This window comes from Oryctolagus cuniculus, chromosome 12 (assembly GCF_964237555.1).
Source record: "Oryctolagus cuniculus chromosome 12, mOryCun1.1, whole genome shotgun sequence".
Classification (NCBI taxonomy): Eukaryota; Metazoa; Chordata; class Mammalia; order Lagomorpha; family Leporidae; genus Oryctolagus; species Oryctolagus cuniculus.
The window spans coordinates 25738383-25754083 of NC_091443.1; the positions used below are offsets into that span (position 1 = coordinate 25738383).

Consider the following 15701-nt stretch of genomic DNA (forward strand, 5'->3'; position numbering starts at 1 on the left):
CCAAGTGCTTGGGCCCTTGACACCCGTATGGGAGATCCCTCCCTCCCTCCCTCCCTCTCTCTCTCTGATTTCTTTATTTGAAAGTCAAAGTTACACAGAGAGAGAGGGAGAATCAGAGAGATCTTCCATCTGCTGGTTCACTTCCCAGACAGAAGTGGCCAGTGGAATTCTTTAAAGCCGGCCAGTGAGAAGCAAGCGTGCTGACAAGACACATCTTCCTGGGGAACTTTAAGAGAAAAGCAGGAGGCTGCTCATTGTACATCACAGGTAGCTGGGTCAATGTCGACCCATTAACCACCGTGAGTCAGGGAGCGTTAGCAAATCAGGCAGCAGGGCCCCGGGGTCAGCAGGTAGCTCATCTGCTCCAGCATCTCATCTAAAACCTCAGGTCGATGTTGATGCCCACCTCCTAGGGTTAGGGTGAGGCTCCGACACAAAACCATCTTTGCATATGGCCTGCCACCAAGTAAGCACTGGCTAAATAGTAGTTGCTGCCCTTGGGGCGGCCATAGTCGTTACCTTGCACGAGATCAAGCACCAGGAGGAAGGCAGGAATGCTGCACACCTGGGCTCTCTGCGACCACGTGTCACTCTGCTGAATGTTTGTTATTTCCTTAGGTGATTAAAATTCCACAGGACTGTTTGTGCCGCCTCGGGGACACTGAAGTATTCCAATTACACAGCACTGTAAAGGCAAGATCGCTCTCCGTGGAAAATAACGTAGCCTCACCACCAGCGCCTGCTTACGACACAGACCCCACGTGGCAGACCACTCCTCAGCCTCCAGAGGGCTGCACCTGCCCTGCCATCAGCCACCGCCATGGCAGATCGCTTGGCTGGAAAGACCGTTGATTGAGAGTATTGAGAGAGAGCATCCTCTCTCTCCCCAGTGCTAAATGGTGACACCAACTGTCTGTCCCTCCCCAAAGCTGTTCTCTAACATTTTACTCCAACTTCCCCCAAACAAAACAACCTGCAGCTGCAAGTCACGCCAGCTCTCTGGTTCACAGCCCACGTAGCATAAATAACCGTACTGGCTCCGTACCCTACCTTCTAGTGGGCTTGGAACTCTGCCATGCTCCTTGGTAACTGAACTTTGTGGAATCCCTCAAGTTAATTTTTTATCTAACCTGGAATGAACTTCACACACAGAGGCAATGGAGAAATCTGCACTGACTTTCTCGCTTCATTCCAAAATACAGAATACAATCAAAATCGGCAAAAGGAAGCATTCACCCACACAGACCACAGTCTGGGCCATAAATCAAAGCCCAACACATGTCAAGACTTTAAATCATACAAAGTAAATTCCCTAAAAACAATGTGATTAAACTAGAAATCAATAACAGAAAGATATCTGGAAAATCCCCAAATAGTTGGAAATTAAACAACACACTTGACAATAACCCACGGGTCAAATAGGAAGCCACAGGGAAATGAGAAAGTGTTCTGAACTGAGTGGAAATGAAAATACAGCATAGCAAGATTTCTGCCCCGCATTTAAAGTGCTTACGGGACAAATTATGGCATTAAAGGCTTATGGGGGTGAGGGCTGGGCCAGTGCTGTGGTGCCGTATAGGTTAAGCCGCTGCCCATAATGCTGCCATCCTGTAAGAGTGCCCGTTCAAGTCCTGGCTGCTCAGCTTCCGATCCAGCTCCCTGCTAATGGCCTGGGAAAGCTGTGGCAGATGGCACAGTGCTTGGGCCCCTGCAGCTCTCATGGGAGACCCAGATAAAGTCCTGGCTCCTGGCTATGGCCTGGCCCAGTCCCAACTGTTGTGGCCATCTAGGGAGTGAACTACTCTTTAAAAAAAAAAAAAAAAAAAAAAGATTTATTTATTTGAAAGCCAAAGATACACAGAGAGATACGGAGAGGCAGAGAGAGAGAGGTCTTCCATCTGTTGGTTCATTCTCCAACTGGCCGCAACGGCCAGAGCTGAGCCCATCCGAAGCCAGGAGCCAGGAGCATCTTCCGGGTCTCCCACATGGGTGCAGGGGCCCATTTGGGACGCCGACACTGCTGCAGGAAGTAGCTTTACCCACTATGCCATGGTGCTGGCCCCCATTTCTGATTTTTGAAAAGCAGAAACACACTGAATCACACTGGGAACCAGAGAACTTGCTCAGCTTCTGTGTTGTTTGTGAATCATTGCATAACTACCCCAAAACCTTGCAGCCAACATTTATCAGCTCACTGTTTCCAGAGCTAAAGACTCCAGGAACAGCTTCGCCAGGTGCGTGGCTCAAGGTCTCTTGCTGGGTTGAGCCCAGGTTGTCAGCTGGGCCAGTATCATTGGAAGGTCCCTAGAACCGGGGTGTTGCGTTGGACAGGCACTGCCAAGGTCATGCACAGAGCTGGCAGGGTTCCCATTGTCATGGATGACTTCACTGAGGGTTTCAGTTCTTTGGCTGTTGGCAGCCCCTCGTACCCTTCCAGGGGACAGCTCACAACATGACACCTGACTTCCCTCACAGCAAGTGACCAGCAGAGCACCCAAGAAAATCCAAGGCAGGAGTCCCGGTCCTTCCCCCCTAATCTCAGAAGTGACAGCCCATCAGGTGTCACCAAGTCTGTTCCTTAGAAGGCACCAGAAGGCCACGCCCACCCCTCTCTGGGGCAGGTGTCGTGGGGCCCCTCTGACGCTGCCTGCCACTGTATCTACAAAAACATCAACATTACCCAGAATGGAACAAGACAGTGCTTTCCTCCTCAGATCAGCGATAAGACACGGATATCTATTCTACCCAGTGCAGCGAGGCAAGAAAATGCACACCAATTAGGAGGGAACTGCACGGTCCGTATCTGCCAAAGAGGAGATTGCGTTGACAATCCCGAAGAATTTACCCAAATGTCCTAGAACCTGCAAGAGAGAAAACAGCCAGATGCAAATACGCACATGCAAAACTACTCAGGGTTAGTCACCAGGGGAATGCAAACTGAAACCACAGGAGGCTGTCACCCACCTATTAGAACAGCTAAGCTCTCGAGAACCCACAGGGCTGGCAAGGATGCAAACCGACTGGAACAGCCACTTAGGAAAACATCTGGGAGTCAGAAAAGCAAATAGTTATCATACAACCCCGCAGGCCTCCTCCTAAGCATTTTCCCCAGGGACATGCAAACGTGTCCATAGGAAGGGCCAGGCTTGAGTGTTTACAGTGGCAGGTTCTACAAGGGCTCAGATAGTCTTCCACTGAGAATGAATAAACACGCACAGGGACATTGACAATGGAAACCTACTCAGCCCTGAAAAGGACCGCAGGCTGATAAATGGAACAACAGGGAGGAATCTGACCGCCACTGTGGTTTAAATGAAAGAAACTTACCCTCAAAGGGCTACAGAAAGTACGACCCTATTTACAGGACATTCCGGGAGAGGCAAAGTTACAGGGGTCGCCACGGGCAAGCAGCTTCAGGGGGGTTCACAGGTCACCTCCAGCCATCCTGGGCCCCACCCAGGTTTACACGGGGCAGCGGAGTGCTGGGCCAGGAAACCGCACAGTGATTCCGGGCTGGGCGGGAGGAACGGGACGCAGGAGCAGGTGCACCGGCCTCTGCGCACTGGCAATTCAGCTCCTTTCAGGATCGCCCCAGGTCCTGCAGCTTCCCCTGCGGTACTCAGACCGCCAGCTGGGATCCTAAAACCTGGAACGTTCCACCTGGCCCACCTGAAGGCGCCTGGTCCGTGGGACCCTGCCTGCCTGGGCGGGGGCGGGGGGCTGCCTCGCCGCATCTCTGACTTCACTCCTCGCCCAGCGCTGGCTCCCCGATACCAAGCCCCAGTCTCGACCGACCGAGGAGCTGCCCCCAAGGCGGCCCCCAGCGGACGGCGACCCCGTTGCGGGAAAGCGCGGGCCGCCGCCCCCATCGCGGCCGCCGGCCCCGGCGCCCGTGCCCGCAGCGAGCGCGGCAGCCCCGCCCAGGCCAGCCCCGGGGCGGGCGCGGTTCCCATGGGGATCGCGGGCCGTGCCCGCCGCGAGCCCAGCCGGGCGAGAGAGCCAGCGAGGAGGGAGCGCGGCGCGGCCGCCGCGGAGCCGTGAGTCCCGGGCGAGGCGGGAGGCGCGGAGCAGGGCCCGGGGCCGGCCACCCGCCACGTGGCGCCGCTCGAGGCTGCGCGGACCCGGCGCGGGGCTGGGAAAGGCCGGCGGCGCCGAGCGGGGAGGAGGCCCCGAGCGGCCGGCCGAGGTCCGGGGAGCCCGCGGGTGTCCGCTTGCTGCGGGGAAATGAGCCCCGACATTAGAACCGGGGGAGCCCCTCGCCTTCCCGGGTCTCCGGCGAGCTCGGGTGTCTCAGATTGGATGCAGTGAACCGTAAATGACAGATTGCCTTACAGGGCGAGCCTTTTAGGGTGATGGGTTACAGGCGGGAGCCTCACCGGGCCGGCCCAGGCTGTGGCGCCTGACAGAGCTGCCATTGCAGAGGAGCAAAGAAAAAAACCAGAAAATCTTGAAAGACAGGGGCCCATCCCTGACTCTCACAGGTGCTCTTGTTCTGTTCTAGGTCCTTGGGGGAAATAAAGCCCAGAAAACCAAAACCCTGGTGATTTGGGGCCTCAGTGCAGTCCGCGCGTGCCGTAGTCCACGGGCGACCTTTCCAAACTATGCGGAGATCCGTGTCCACGTGTCCCTCTCTGTGATGGAGAAGTACGAGAAGATCGGGAAGATCGGCGAAGGATCCTATGGCGTCGTTTTCAAATGCAGAAACAGGGACACGGGCCAGATCGTGGCCATCAAGAGGTTTCTGGAATCCGAAGATGACCCTGTCATAAAGAAAATCGCCCTTCGGGAAATCCGCATGCTCAAGGTACCGGCTCCCGCTCTCTTTGCAGTGAAGTTTGGGGCTTTAGAGAAAGAAGCGAGCGGCCGCACTGTCACAGGAATGCGTGGGACTCGGTCCCATCCGTCCCCGGTGACACACAGGTACAGTGGTACACAGGCTACTTCTCAAGTTCAGGGACAATGGAATTGAAAGACTCAGCTTATTTTGCTGCGTTGTTTTGAGCTCCATGCATAGTTCTTTTCGTTATATACTCTTTCCCTGAACTCTCTGAAGACCCCCTGTGTGGGTGGGTATTTTGCCCTGGAATAAACTTATCTTTGCATTCCATTTCCACCAAGTTTTTCAAGAGCCAGAAGTTATGGGTAAGATGATGTTCACTTTCAGAGACACTCTGAATATTTTAATTTGCTTTTTTTTAAATGCACAATACCATTTTTAAAAATATTTATTTATTTGAGAGGTAGACTTATAGACAGAGAGGGGAAGAGCCAGGTCTTGCATCTGCTGGTTCACTCCCCAAATGGCTGCAATGGCTGGAGCTGAGCCGATCCGAAACCAGGAGCCTGGAGCGTCCTCCGGGTCTCCCATGCAGGTTCTAGGGCCCAAGCACTTGGGCCATCATCTACTGCTTTCCCAGGCCATAGCAGAGGGCTGGGTTGTAAGAGGAGTGGCCAGGACTAGAACCAGCGCCCATGTGGGATTCCGCACCGCAGGTGGAGGCTTAGCCCACTGCGCCACAGCGCCGGCCCCTAACTTACTTTCTATTTGCTTCTTTCCTGTATCACCTGTAGACCTGGCTTTTCAAGAGCCGTCACGCTTTGGTAGAACAAGGACCAAAAACATTCTTGATTTTTTTAAACTCCCAGGCTCCTTTCTCTTGGCATTCTCGCCCATTTGGAGAATCAGTCAGTCACCTGTGGTCAGTCTGTTTGTTAGCTGTCAGGTTCTCATCACACCTCACGCGTATCTGCTGCCAGGCATCCCAATGTCCTGCTCCTTTAGGAAGGGAGACCGGCAGCCAAAGTACCTGCGAGCTGGCCCCAGGAGACCGTGCTCTCAGAGCAGGTGTGGGGAGCTGCTTACCAGGAGCCCCTGATGGAAACGGCTTCTTTCCGGAATGTGGCGATGTGGAATGCATCCAGTGGGGAGTCACTTTGTCAGCACAGCCCTGGCCTCTGTGGCCTCTCTTAGAAGCTGACTCAATGACACGGGAGGCACAGGTGCTTGAGTGGCAGGTAGGGAACTCCTGGAGTGACTCTTATACTTGCTCCTCCACTGCCTCTGAGCGTCTCTCTTTTCCCCGTGGCCTAGGGGCCTGGGGTCATTTCTAGGTCAGGACCCTGTGTGGGACTTGCCAGGCTTGGATCTGTGGAATGGGTGGATAACAGGAAAACTCGCTTTGGGTCTCGGTGTCCTTTGCCTGGCTGTCCTTAGATCAAGTCCTAAGGCTCACTCTCCGCACCCTGCCCAAGGGCCTGGGGACCACCCTACCCTGCCCTTCCCCCTCTCCGCAGGGGGAGAGTTCTCTGTGTCTCTCTCGGCTGCTGGGTGCTTGCACTTTCTCCGGCTTTCCCCCTACAGGTGATAATCGCATTCCCAAGGGTTCATTTGCTGCAAAGAGAAAAATCTGTTCCTAGCAGAGGAAGAATCGATTTCTGAGCCTGAAGGCCGCCTGGGAGTGCCCTGGAATCTCCCTTTCCAGGGAGCCAATTCTGTGTTTGCAGGGCACTGGCTGAGCTCCTCCGCCGTGGGGACCCTGCCTCCGCCTCTCTGTGCCCCACTACTCGGCACGGCACGGAGTGGGCCTCCAATAGGTGTTATTGTTAAACTGGGGGAGAAAAGCTAACAGAATACGCTCTCGGGAAGGGTCGGTGTTGCCATGAACTTGGGAAAGGAGTTTTGTTCTCTTGGAAGCAGAGTGTGGACGTGCTCTTCCGGACAGAGTTGCAGGCACAGGGCCACTTTCAACGCACGGCTCCCACACCTTGTGCGCAGGCGCAGGCACCGGCACCCCCGGCTCAGACGAGGCGCTGGGAGTGCGTGGCTAGCGGTCGGTTCTTGCGAGCTGTTGCTTTTCAGAATTCTGTGATACTGCTCACCCGGAATAGCTGCGTAATCAGTAGTTGCTGAATGAGTGGATTAAGGGGATGCTACATAAAGTATTTTCTCCGTTGATTTATTCATTAGACCCAAGTATGCGTCACGGTGTTGGCACGCAGCCGTACAGCCCGTGAGGTGACTTCTACACGCACACACACGCTCCCTCCCCTGGGTCTGCAGGGCGGGTAAGAGCCCTCCGTGGGTGCTGAGTGGCGCACATAGTGTCAGAGCTAGACTTTGAGATGTTAGGGAGGCCGAATGAGAGAAGGGGGATCCCAGGAACGGTGTCTGGGGAGAGAGCAGCTCTTTGAGGGAACCCAGTTGTCGAGGCCAGAATCTTGACCAAGATGGCTGCTGGGTGCTAACAGGCTGGGAGAGAAGGGAAAAGAAAAACCAGTGTGTGTGTGGGGGGGTGATGTGGAGGGGAGGTGTGTGGTGTGGTGTGTTTGAGGGTGTGAGTGTGGGTGGGTGGTATGGGGATGTGTGGGTTGTGTGTGTGAGTGTAGGGGTGTGTGTGTGTGGTGTGTTTGTGGGGTATGTGCATAATGTGTGTATGTGTTTGTAGGGGTATGTGTGTGGGGTGTGTGTGGGGTATCGTGTGTTATGTGTATGTGGGGTGTGTGTGTGTGGTGTGTGTATGTGTGTAGGGGTGTGTGTGTGTGTAGTAGTGTGTGCATGTGTAGCGGTCTGTGTGTGGGGTCTGTGTGGGGTGTGTGTGTGCTATGTTTGTGGGGTATGTGTATAGTGTGTGTATGTGTTAGTAGGGGTATGTGTGTGGGGTGTGTGTGGGATATGGGTGTGTGGTATGATTGTGAGTGTATATGTGTGTAGGGGTGTGTGTGTGTGCTGTGTTTGTGGGGTATGTGTATAGTGTGTGTATGTGTTAGTAGGGGTATGTGTGTGGGGTGTGTGTTTGTGGGATATGGGTGTGTGGTATGATTGTGAGTGTATATGTGTGTAGGGGTGTGTGTATGTGCTATGTTTGTGGGGTATGTGTGTGGTGTGTGTATGTGTTTGTAGGGGTATGTGTGTGCTGTGTGTATGTTTGTGGGGTATGTGTGTGGGGTGTATGTGGGGTGTGTGTGTGGGTTGTGTGTGTGTGGTGTGTGTGTGGGGTATGTGAGTGTGTATGTGTGTATGGGCTGTGGGGGGGTGTGTGAGTGGGTGTGTGTGTATGAGCTGTGGGGGGGGTATGTGAGTGGGTGTGGGGGGGGTGTGTATGTGTGTGTGGGGTATGTGAGTGTGTATATGTGTATGGGCTGTGGGGGGTATGTGAGTGGGTGTGGGGGGGTTGTGTGGAGGGTATGTGGGGTGTGTGTGTGGGTTGTGTGGGGTGTGTGGGGTGTGGGGGGGTGTATATGTGTGTGTGGGGTATGTGAGTGTGTATGTGTGTATGGGCTGTGGGGGGGTATGTGAGTGGGGGTGTGTGTGTGGGTTGTGTGGGGTGTGTGTGGGGGGGTATGTGAGTGTGTATGTGTGTATGGGCTGTGGGGGGGTATTTGAGTGTGTGTGTGTGTGTGGGTTGTGTGGGGTGTGTATGTGTGTGTGGGGTATGTGAGTGTGTATGTGTGTATGGGCTGTGGGGGGGTATGTGGGGTGTGTGTGTGTGGGTTGTGAGTGGGGGGGTATGTGGGGTGTGTGATGGGGTTGTGTGTGAATTCCAGGCAGCCCCGGTGGCAGCGTGGTGGTGGTGTGAGGGAGGAAAAGCCCGGGAGGCTGGGCCTGCAGCAGGTATGCAGTCAGCGACTCAGCGACTTCTTGGGGTTTTCTTTCACACAGCCCCGGGGGGAGGCTGTGAGTGCCCAGCTGAGGAGGTCGGCTTTCTTCTGAACAGAAAGACGCTGGCCAAGATGTCTCTGCTAGAAAATCGTCATTTATTTGAAGGTGTTTGGACTTCAAGGGCCAATAGAATTCCAAACATTTTTTTTTTTCTTTCTACAGATTAGGATAAGGTTGTCAGCATTTTAAAATGCCAGCTACAGGCCAGCGCTGCGGCTCACTAGGCTAATCCTCCACCTGTGGCGCCAGCACACCGGGTTCTAGTCCCGGTCGGGGCGCCGGATTCTGTCCCGGTTGCCCCTCTTCCAGGCCAGCTCTCTGCTGTGGCCAGGGAGTGCAGTGGAGGATGGCCCAGGTGCTTGGGCCCTGCACCCGCATAGGAGACCAGGAGAAGCACCTGGCTCCTGGCTTCGGATCAGCGTGGTGTGCTGGCCGCAGTGCACCGGCTACAGTGGCCATTAGAGGGTGAACCAACGGCAAAGGAAGACCTTTCTCTCTCTCTCACTGTCCACTCTGCCTGTCCAAAAAAAAAAGAAACACACCAGCTACCAGCCACTTACCAGCAGTATGTCCCAGGAGGAACACGTGTTAATACTGAACCAGGAAAGGCAGTGCTAGAAGACACGCACAGTCCTTCCCCAGAGAGAGCCGGTGACAGCCACGAGCTGAGGCTGCTCTGACCCACCTGTGCGAGCCCGTGTGTGTGAGGACCTGCGGGTGATTGTACGTGTGGTGTGTGTGAGATCGCCCATGTCTGTCCCAGTGTGTGTGAGGACCTGCGGGTGATCGTATGGATGGTGTATGTGTGTGTGTGTGATCGCCCATGTCCGTCCCATTTCTCTGGCTGCTGCCGAGAGCGGTGACCTCATTTACTTTTTGTACATCCTAATCTGATGACAGTAACCACTGTTTCTGGAAACAAAGATTCCCATGGTCACCTGATGTCCCGCTTACAGGATCTGCAAAGGGACTTCAAAGTCTGGGATGAAATGATAAGTTGATTTTTGTGCAAAAAATCTGGAAAGTCATCTTCTTGAAGTGCTGTGGCATGTTTATGAAGATTTGTTTACTTGGAAAGCAGAGTGATGCGTGACAGCAAGAGAGCAGTGGCTTTACCCGCTAAGCCACAGTGCTGGCATCCCACATGGCCTGGGAAAGCAGTAGAAGATGGCCCAAGTCCTTGGGCCCCTGCACCCGTGTGGGAGACCCGGAGGAGGCTCCTGGCTTCTGGCTTCGGATCAGCGCAGCTCTGGCCGTTGAAGCCATTGAGGGAGTGAACCAGTGGATGGAAGACCCCCACCCCCTGCTGCTCTGTATAACTCTTTCAAATAAATAAATAAATAAATGTTTAAAAAAAATCTAAAAAAAGAGAATCTTATATCTGCTGGTTCACTCCCCAAAACAACCATGATGCCTTAGGTCAGGCCAAAACCAGGAGCCTAGAATGCCATCTGGGTCTCCTACATGGGTTGAGGGGTCCAAGTACTTGTCATCCTCCAGGGCTTTCCCAGCACATTAGCAGGGAGTTGGATCAGAAGTGGAGTGGCCGGCGCCATGGTTCACTAGGCTAATCTTCCGCCTGTGTCGCCAGCACCCCAGGTTCTAGTCCCGGTCGGGGCGCCGGATTCTGTTCCGGTTGCTCCTCTTCCAGTCCAGCTCTCTGTGGCCCGGGAAGGCAGTGGAGGATGGCCCAAGTGCTTGCGCCCTGCACCCCATGGGAGACCAGGAGAAGCACCTGGCTCCTGGCTTCGGATCAGCGCGGTGCGCCAGCCGCAGCGCACCGGCCGCGGCGGCCATTGGAGGGTGAACCAACGGCAAAGGAAGACCTTTCTGTCTCTCTCTCTCTCACTGTCCACTCTGCCTGTAAAAAAAAAAAAAGTGGAGCATCCAGAAGCCAAATTGGCTCCCATGTGGTATACCACTATTGCATATAGCAGTTTTACCCACTATGCCACAACGCCAGCTCCAGATTTATTTATTTTTTATTTTGAAGACAGAGTTACAGAAAGCAAGGGACAGAGAGATACCTTCTGTCTGCTGGTCCACTCCCCAAATGGGCAGAGCAGGGCCAGGCTGAAGCCAGAAGCCAAGAACATCCAGTCTCCCACATGGGTGGAGGGGCCCAAGCACTTAGAATACTTAGGCACGTTAGCAGGGATGTGGATTAGAAGTAGAGCAGCCAGGACCTGACAGATACCCGTGTGGGATGCCGGCCTCATAGGCCGTGGTTTAAGCCACTGTGCCTCAGTGCCACCCCTTATTTGAGATCTGGATGAGAGGTGTTTGTGTGGAATGGTTGGAATGAATACTTCATGAGCAAGGGTTCCGGAAAGATGAGAGGAGTGAAGTGGAGACAGCAGTGTCGGCACCTGTTTTTAACTGTCTCATGAGAAAGTGGGGAGGGTCAAGGGTTTGGGGCAGCAGTTTAGCTGCTTTTTGGGATGCCTCCGTCCCATCTTAGAGCGCCTAGGTTTGAGTCCAGCTCTGCTTGCCATTCCAACTACCTGCTAATGTACACCCTTGGAGGCATCAAATGATGGCTCAAGTACTTGGGTTCCTGCCACCTACAGGGGAGACCTGGGTTGAGCCCTCGGCTCCTGGCTTCGGCTTGGCCCAGTCCTGGCTATTGCAGGCATTGGGGGAATGAACGGGCAGAGGAGAGATCTGTGTTCATCTCTCTATCTCTTTGCCTTTCAAATAAATTTTAAAAATAAAATGAATAAAAATTTTAAAAAGAAGTAGCAGTTTATGGACAGAAACCTTATTTTGAAAAGGGAAGTGGAGAAATGGGGCCATAGGTGCTTGGAAGATGTGGAGTTAAGAGAAGTTTTTTCAGAGTGGCTGTTGTCTCTCACATGGGCATCGTAGCTATGTTTGTGTGCTGGTGATGTCAGTCCAGTAGAGAGAAAATGTGACGTAGGAGGAAAAAGTGCTGGAATCATGACCTTGAGTTACGATTAGCAAAAGCACATGTAATAGTGTAATAAAATGACCTAGGAGATTACATTTGCTCTTATTTATCTGGAATGTTGCCAGATTCCTTCCACATGCCACCCTTACTCTTTTTTTTTTTTTTTTTTTTTTTTTAGATTTTTTATTTATTTATTTGACAGGTAGAGTTGCAGACAGTGAGAGGGAGAGACAGAGAGAAAGGTCTTCCTTCCATTGGTTCACTCTCCAAATGGCTGCAACGGCAGGAGCTGCACCAATCCGAAGCCAGTTTCTTCCTGGTCTCCCATGCAGATGCAGGGGCCCAAGCACTTGAGCCATCTTCTGCTGCTTTCCCAGGCCACAGCAGAGAGCTGGATTGAAAGAGGAGCAGCCAGGATTAGAACCGGTGCCCATATGGGACACTGGCACTGCAGGCAGAGAATTAACCTAATGCGCCCACCCTTACTCTTTATGTAACAGGGTCTGTAAGTGGCACCAAGCCGTGCATGTAGCACTTCTCATATAAGGGGCATGTTACACCTGCTGATGTGCAGATAACACATGAATCCCACAGGAAAGAGCCCCCCCCCCACTTCCAAAACTTGAACTAAAGCCTATTCAAGGCAAATTGGAGGGGCGGGGCAGTGGTCACAACAGGAGCCAGATGGCAGAAGACAAGTGCTGGGAAGGCAAATCGCCCTGCAGCCAAAATCAGACGCGATGGGCTGGAGGCCCTGTGGTGGGAAGCGGGCACTGGTTCTGCGTGATGCAGGTGGGGTGCACGAGCCCAGCTCAGCCACCTGGGGAACATCCATGTGCCCAGCCAGGAAAAGCTTGCCAGATCAGAATCCTTGTTTCAGCAAGGCTCCACGCCTCTGCTGCTGGGCCTCCTCTCTCGGATGAAAGTGCGAGAAGGAAAGGATTCCATCCAGCAGGGACAGAACGAGTAGCACTCTTAGAAGGATTGGAGGCCAGGGTAGCACCTTGGCACCATGGGGTGCCCATGCATGCTTCCACATGTGGCAGGTGGTACCAGGGACGTTAGAACAGATCAGCTCCACGGCACTCAACTGCTGAAAGCAGTAGCTAGAATGTTACCCTTGATAACCCTTCCCCCCAAAGACATGAAACGTGGGAGAGCAGGAGAGGGAAACACGTATGTCAGTTGGCAGGTAGGGCTGTGACCCCGGAGACTTGGACAGACTGTCAGTCATTCCCTGGGCTGCACAGATTACACTCATGACGCTTTAGAAGGTAGATCTTGCTAGCCCCATGTGCAGGTGGATTCAGGGTGGTTAATGGTGTGCCAAGGCCTCTTGGTCGAGCAGCGGGAATGCAGGCACAGTTCTGTCTGTCCCCAGGGTTACTCCACTGCTTTCATATGCCAGAGCCTTCAAGTAGCAAACACCGGGCTCTAAAGTCCCGATGACGGTGCGCTCCCTCCTCCCCCCACCCCTGCCTTGCTCCAGCTGGGGCCTCAGCTGTGAGATTTGGGGCTTCTGTGGAAGTCTACATGCAGTTCCTGCTGGGGCAGCCACTCTTTCTGTCTCACTGCAGAACCGCTTGATGATTTGATTTGGTTTTACTTTACGTCAGAGGCAGAGAGAGCATGCTCCCATCTTCTGGTACATTCCCCAAATGCCTATGATGACTGGAGCTAGGCCAAGGCGTAAGCCAGAAACCAGTAACACAATCCAGGTCTCCAACATGGGCGACAGGGGTCCACTTACTTGAGCCATCACCATTGCTTCCTGGGTTTTCATTAGTGGGAAGCTACAGTCAGGAGTAAGAGCTGGTACTACAGTATGGGACATGGGTGTCAACCACTAGACTAAGCACCTGCCCCTGGATTATTTTAGAAGGCTAAAGTTATGTTTGCCTCAAACCAATATGGGAATACGCATGGGGGTGGGGAGAATATCCATGTGAAACTCTAGTATGTTTCAATGTAGTATATGAAAAAATTTTTTTAATTTGAAAGGCAAAGTGATAGAGATCTTCCATTCACTGGTTTATTCCCCAAATGTCTGCAATAACACGGGTTTGATCAGACTTTAGACAGGAGCCAGGAACTCCATCTGACTCTCCCATGTGGGTGCCAGGGTCCCAAGTTCTTGGGCTGTCATCTGTTGCTGCCCAGGGCACGCACTAGCAGGAAGCTGGATTGGAAGCAGTAGCGGGACTCAAGCCAGGCCCTCTGATATGGGAAGCAGATGTCCCAAGCGTGGCTTAGTCAACTGTGCCTCCACACTGGCCCCTAGTGTATGCGTTCTTAATGAGAACAGTTTCACGCCCAAGAGGATGAAAGTTGGCTCTTGCAGGGAGGGGCAGAAAAGTCCGACCTCCTGCTGGCGTAGAGCACAGATCTCTGTCTGGTGCCTGTGCAGGTACAGTTCTCTGTGGTATCAGAATTTCACAGTGCTCGGTGAGTGACTAGGAAAAATACGAAAAAAGACTCCTCTGGGGAACAGCAATGACGTAAGGTGCGTGGGGTGCGGGCAAGTGCGACAGCTGCACTCCTATGACTGTAGTTAGTCATGAGCAGCGGTTAGCTACAGAACGGTCGGAGCACCCCCTTTACCGCTCCGTCTCCACACCATCAGTAGTGTTCTGTGGGCTCTGGGGCCGTGTGCCTGCCTGGGGACAGGGGCTGCGGCTGGGGGCTTTGGGTGCTGATGCTGTTCAAAGCTCTCAGGTGACCGTGCACAGCTCCAGTGCCTCCTGGGACCCGGCCCACCTTGTACCTGTGATTTCTGTCTCGGCATCGCCTCGCTGACTTTTTGCTGAGAGGGGCAGGGTGCTGTCGGGCCACACACCTAACAGCGGTCAGGTGGCTCAGCCATGGTGGCGGGGGGACAGCAGAAGAGTCAGAAAGAGCAGCCGTGTGGAGAGAAACGGGCAGAGGGTGCACTTCTTGACTTCTCTTTCTTTGAAAATTTTTGTTTCCTTTTTACTTGAAGGGCAGAGTGATGGAGACAGAGGAGCAGGGGGTGGGGGAGGAGAAGGCACATGCTTCCATCTGCTGGTTCACTCCCCAGATGGCCTCAACAGCCACGGCGGGGCCAGGAGCCAGGAGCTCCATCCAGGTCTCCCATGTGGGTGGCAGGGACCCAAGTGCTTGATCCATCATCTCTGCCTCCAGGGTGCAGGTTATCAGGAAGCTGGATCGGAAGCCAAGGCAGGACTCAAACCCAAGCACTTAGATGTGGGATGCGGGCATGGCAATCTTGTGACTTCACTGCTGTGTTACACTCCTGCCTCTTGGTGGAATTTCAACACAGAGGGCCCCGCCCCCCAAGATGGCCCCACCTTTCAAACATCAGACCAGAAACACTGCTGGCAGATTCCGTGCCAGGCAGGCCTGGCTGCGAGGAGTAGCACCTGTGAGGGTTCCCCGTTACCCCAGCACTGACTGAGCACTCCGCTGGTGGTGCTCTGTGCCAGCGCCCCGGTCCGCTCAGTGCTGGCAGAGTGCCAGGTACACCCACCCCACTGCAGAGCCTCACTTGAGCTTCCAGAAGTTTCCAAGCCGTCTGCTCCCCGGCTGCTCGCGGAAGGCAGGTTCCCCAGCCCAGTGAAGACCTCAGGAGGATGTTTGAGGAAATGTTGAAGAAGTCGGTTGTGCTGTGGCTGAGAAGGGGCCTTGTTTGGGTACCTTCTATCCAATGGTGGAACTGCCTTGTTGAGATGGGTTAGTGAGAACGGTCTGCAAATCCCTCTACCCACATCCTGCGTTCTCCTCCATGGGTCGTAGGGGATGAGAAACTCACAGGTCTCCGAGGCTCCCACTGTGAACGTAAATGAGTCAAGTACAAGAGAGACAGGTGCAGCCTGGGTGAACTGGAGAGCTCCTGTCCCTCCCTGTGCCTTCCCTTCCTTCCTTCCCCAGAAAGACAGTCAACTCCCACCCCACGGGGGCTGGGACTCAGCCAGGCCACGTCCAGGAGTAGAACGTCACTCCCGGGCTTCCCAGTGGCTAGCAGGAAGCCGGTGACCCGAGTCATCACCGCCATCTCCCGAGGTCTGTTAGCAGGAAGCTGGAATCAGGAGCCAGAGGTGGCAGTGAAACCCCGGTACTGCAGTGCGGGAGGCAGGTGTCTTCAAGCTGGGA

The 15701-nt window shown here is 54.0% G+C and overlaps 1 protein-coding gene across 5 annotated transcripts in view; it reads left to right on the forward strand.

The window, feature by feature from the left end:
* The first annotated feature begins 3875 nt into the window (after window positions 1–3875).
* The window catches only part of CDKL1 (cyclin dependent kinase like 1), a 67938-nt gene continuing 56112 nt past the window's right edge, over window positions 3876–15701 (forward strand). The window contains exons 1-2 of one of the 5 annotated variants that reach the window (XM_051822825.2): window positions 3876–4037; window positions 4502–4804. In XM_051822825.2, the coding sequence (XP_051678785.1) occupies window positions 4637–4804 (168 nt within the window). In that variant the 5' untranslated portion in view covers window positions 3876–4037; window positions 4502–4636. Of the gene's footprint in view, window positions 4038–4081; window positions 4286–4501; window positions 4805–5877; window positions 6016–15701 lie in introns of those variants that run through there. The other 4 variants (XM_051822827.2, XM_070053683.1, XM_070053680.1 and 1 more) reach the window with 4 other exon arrangements.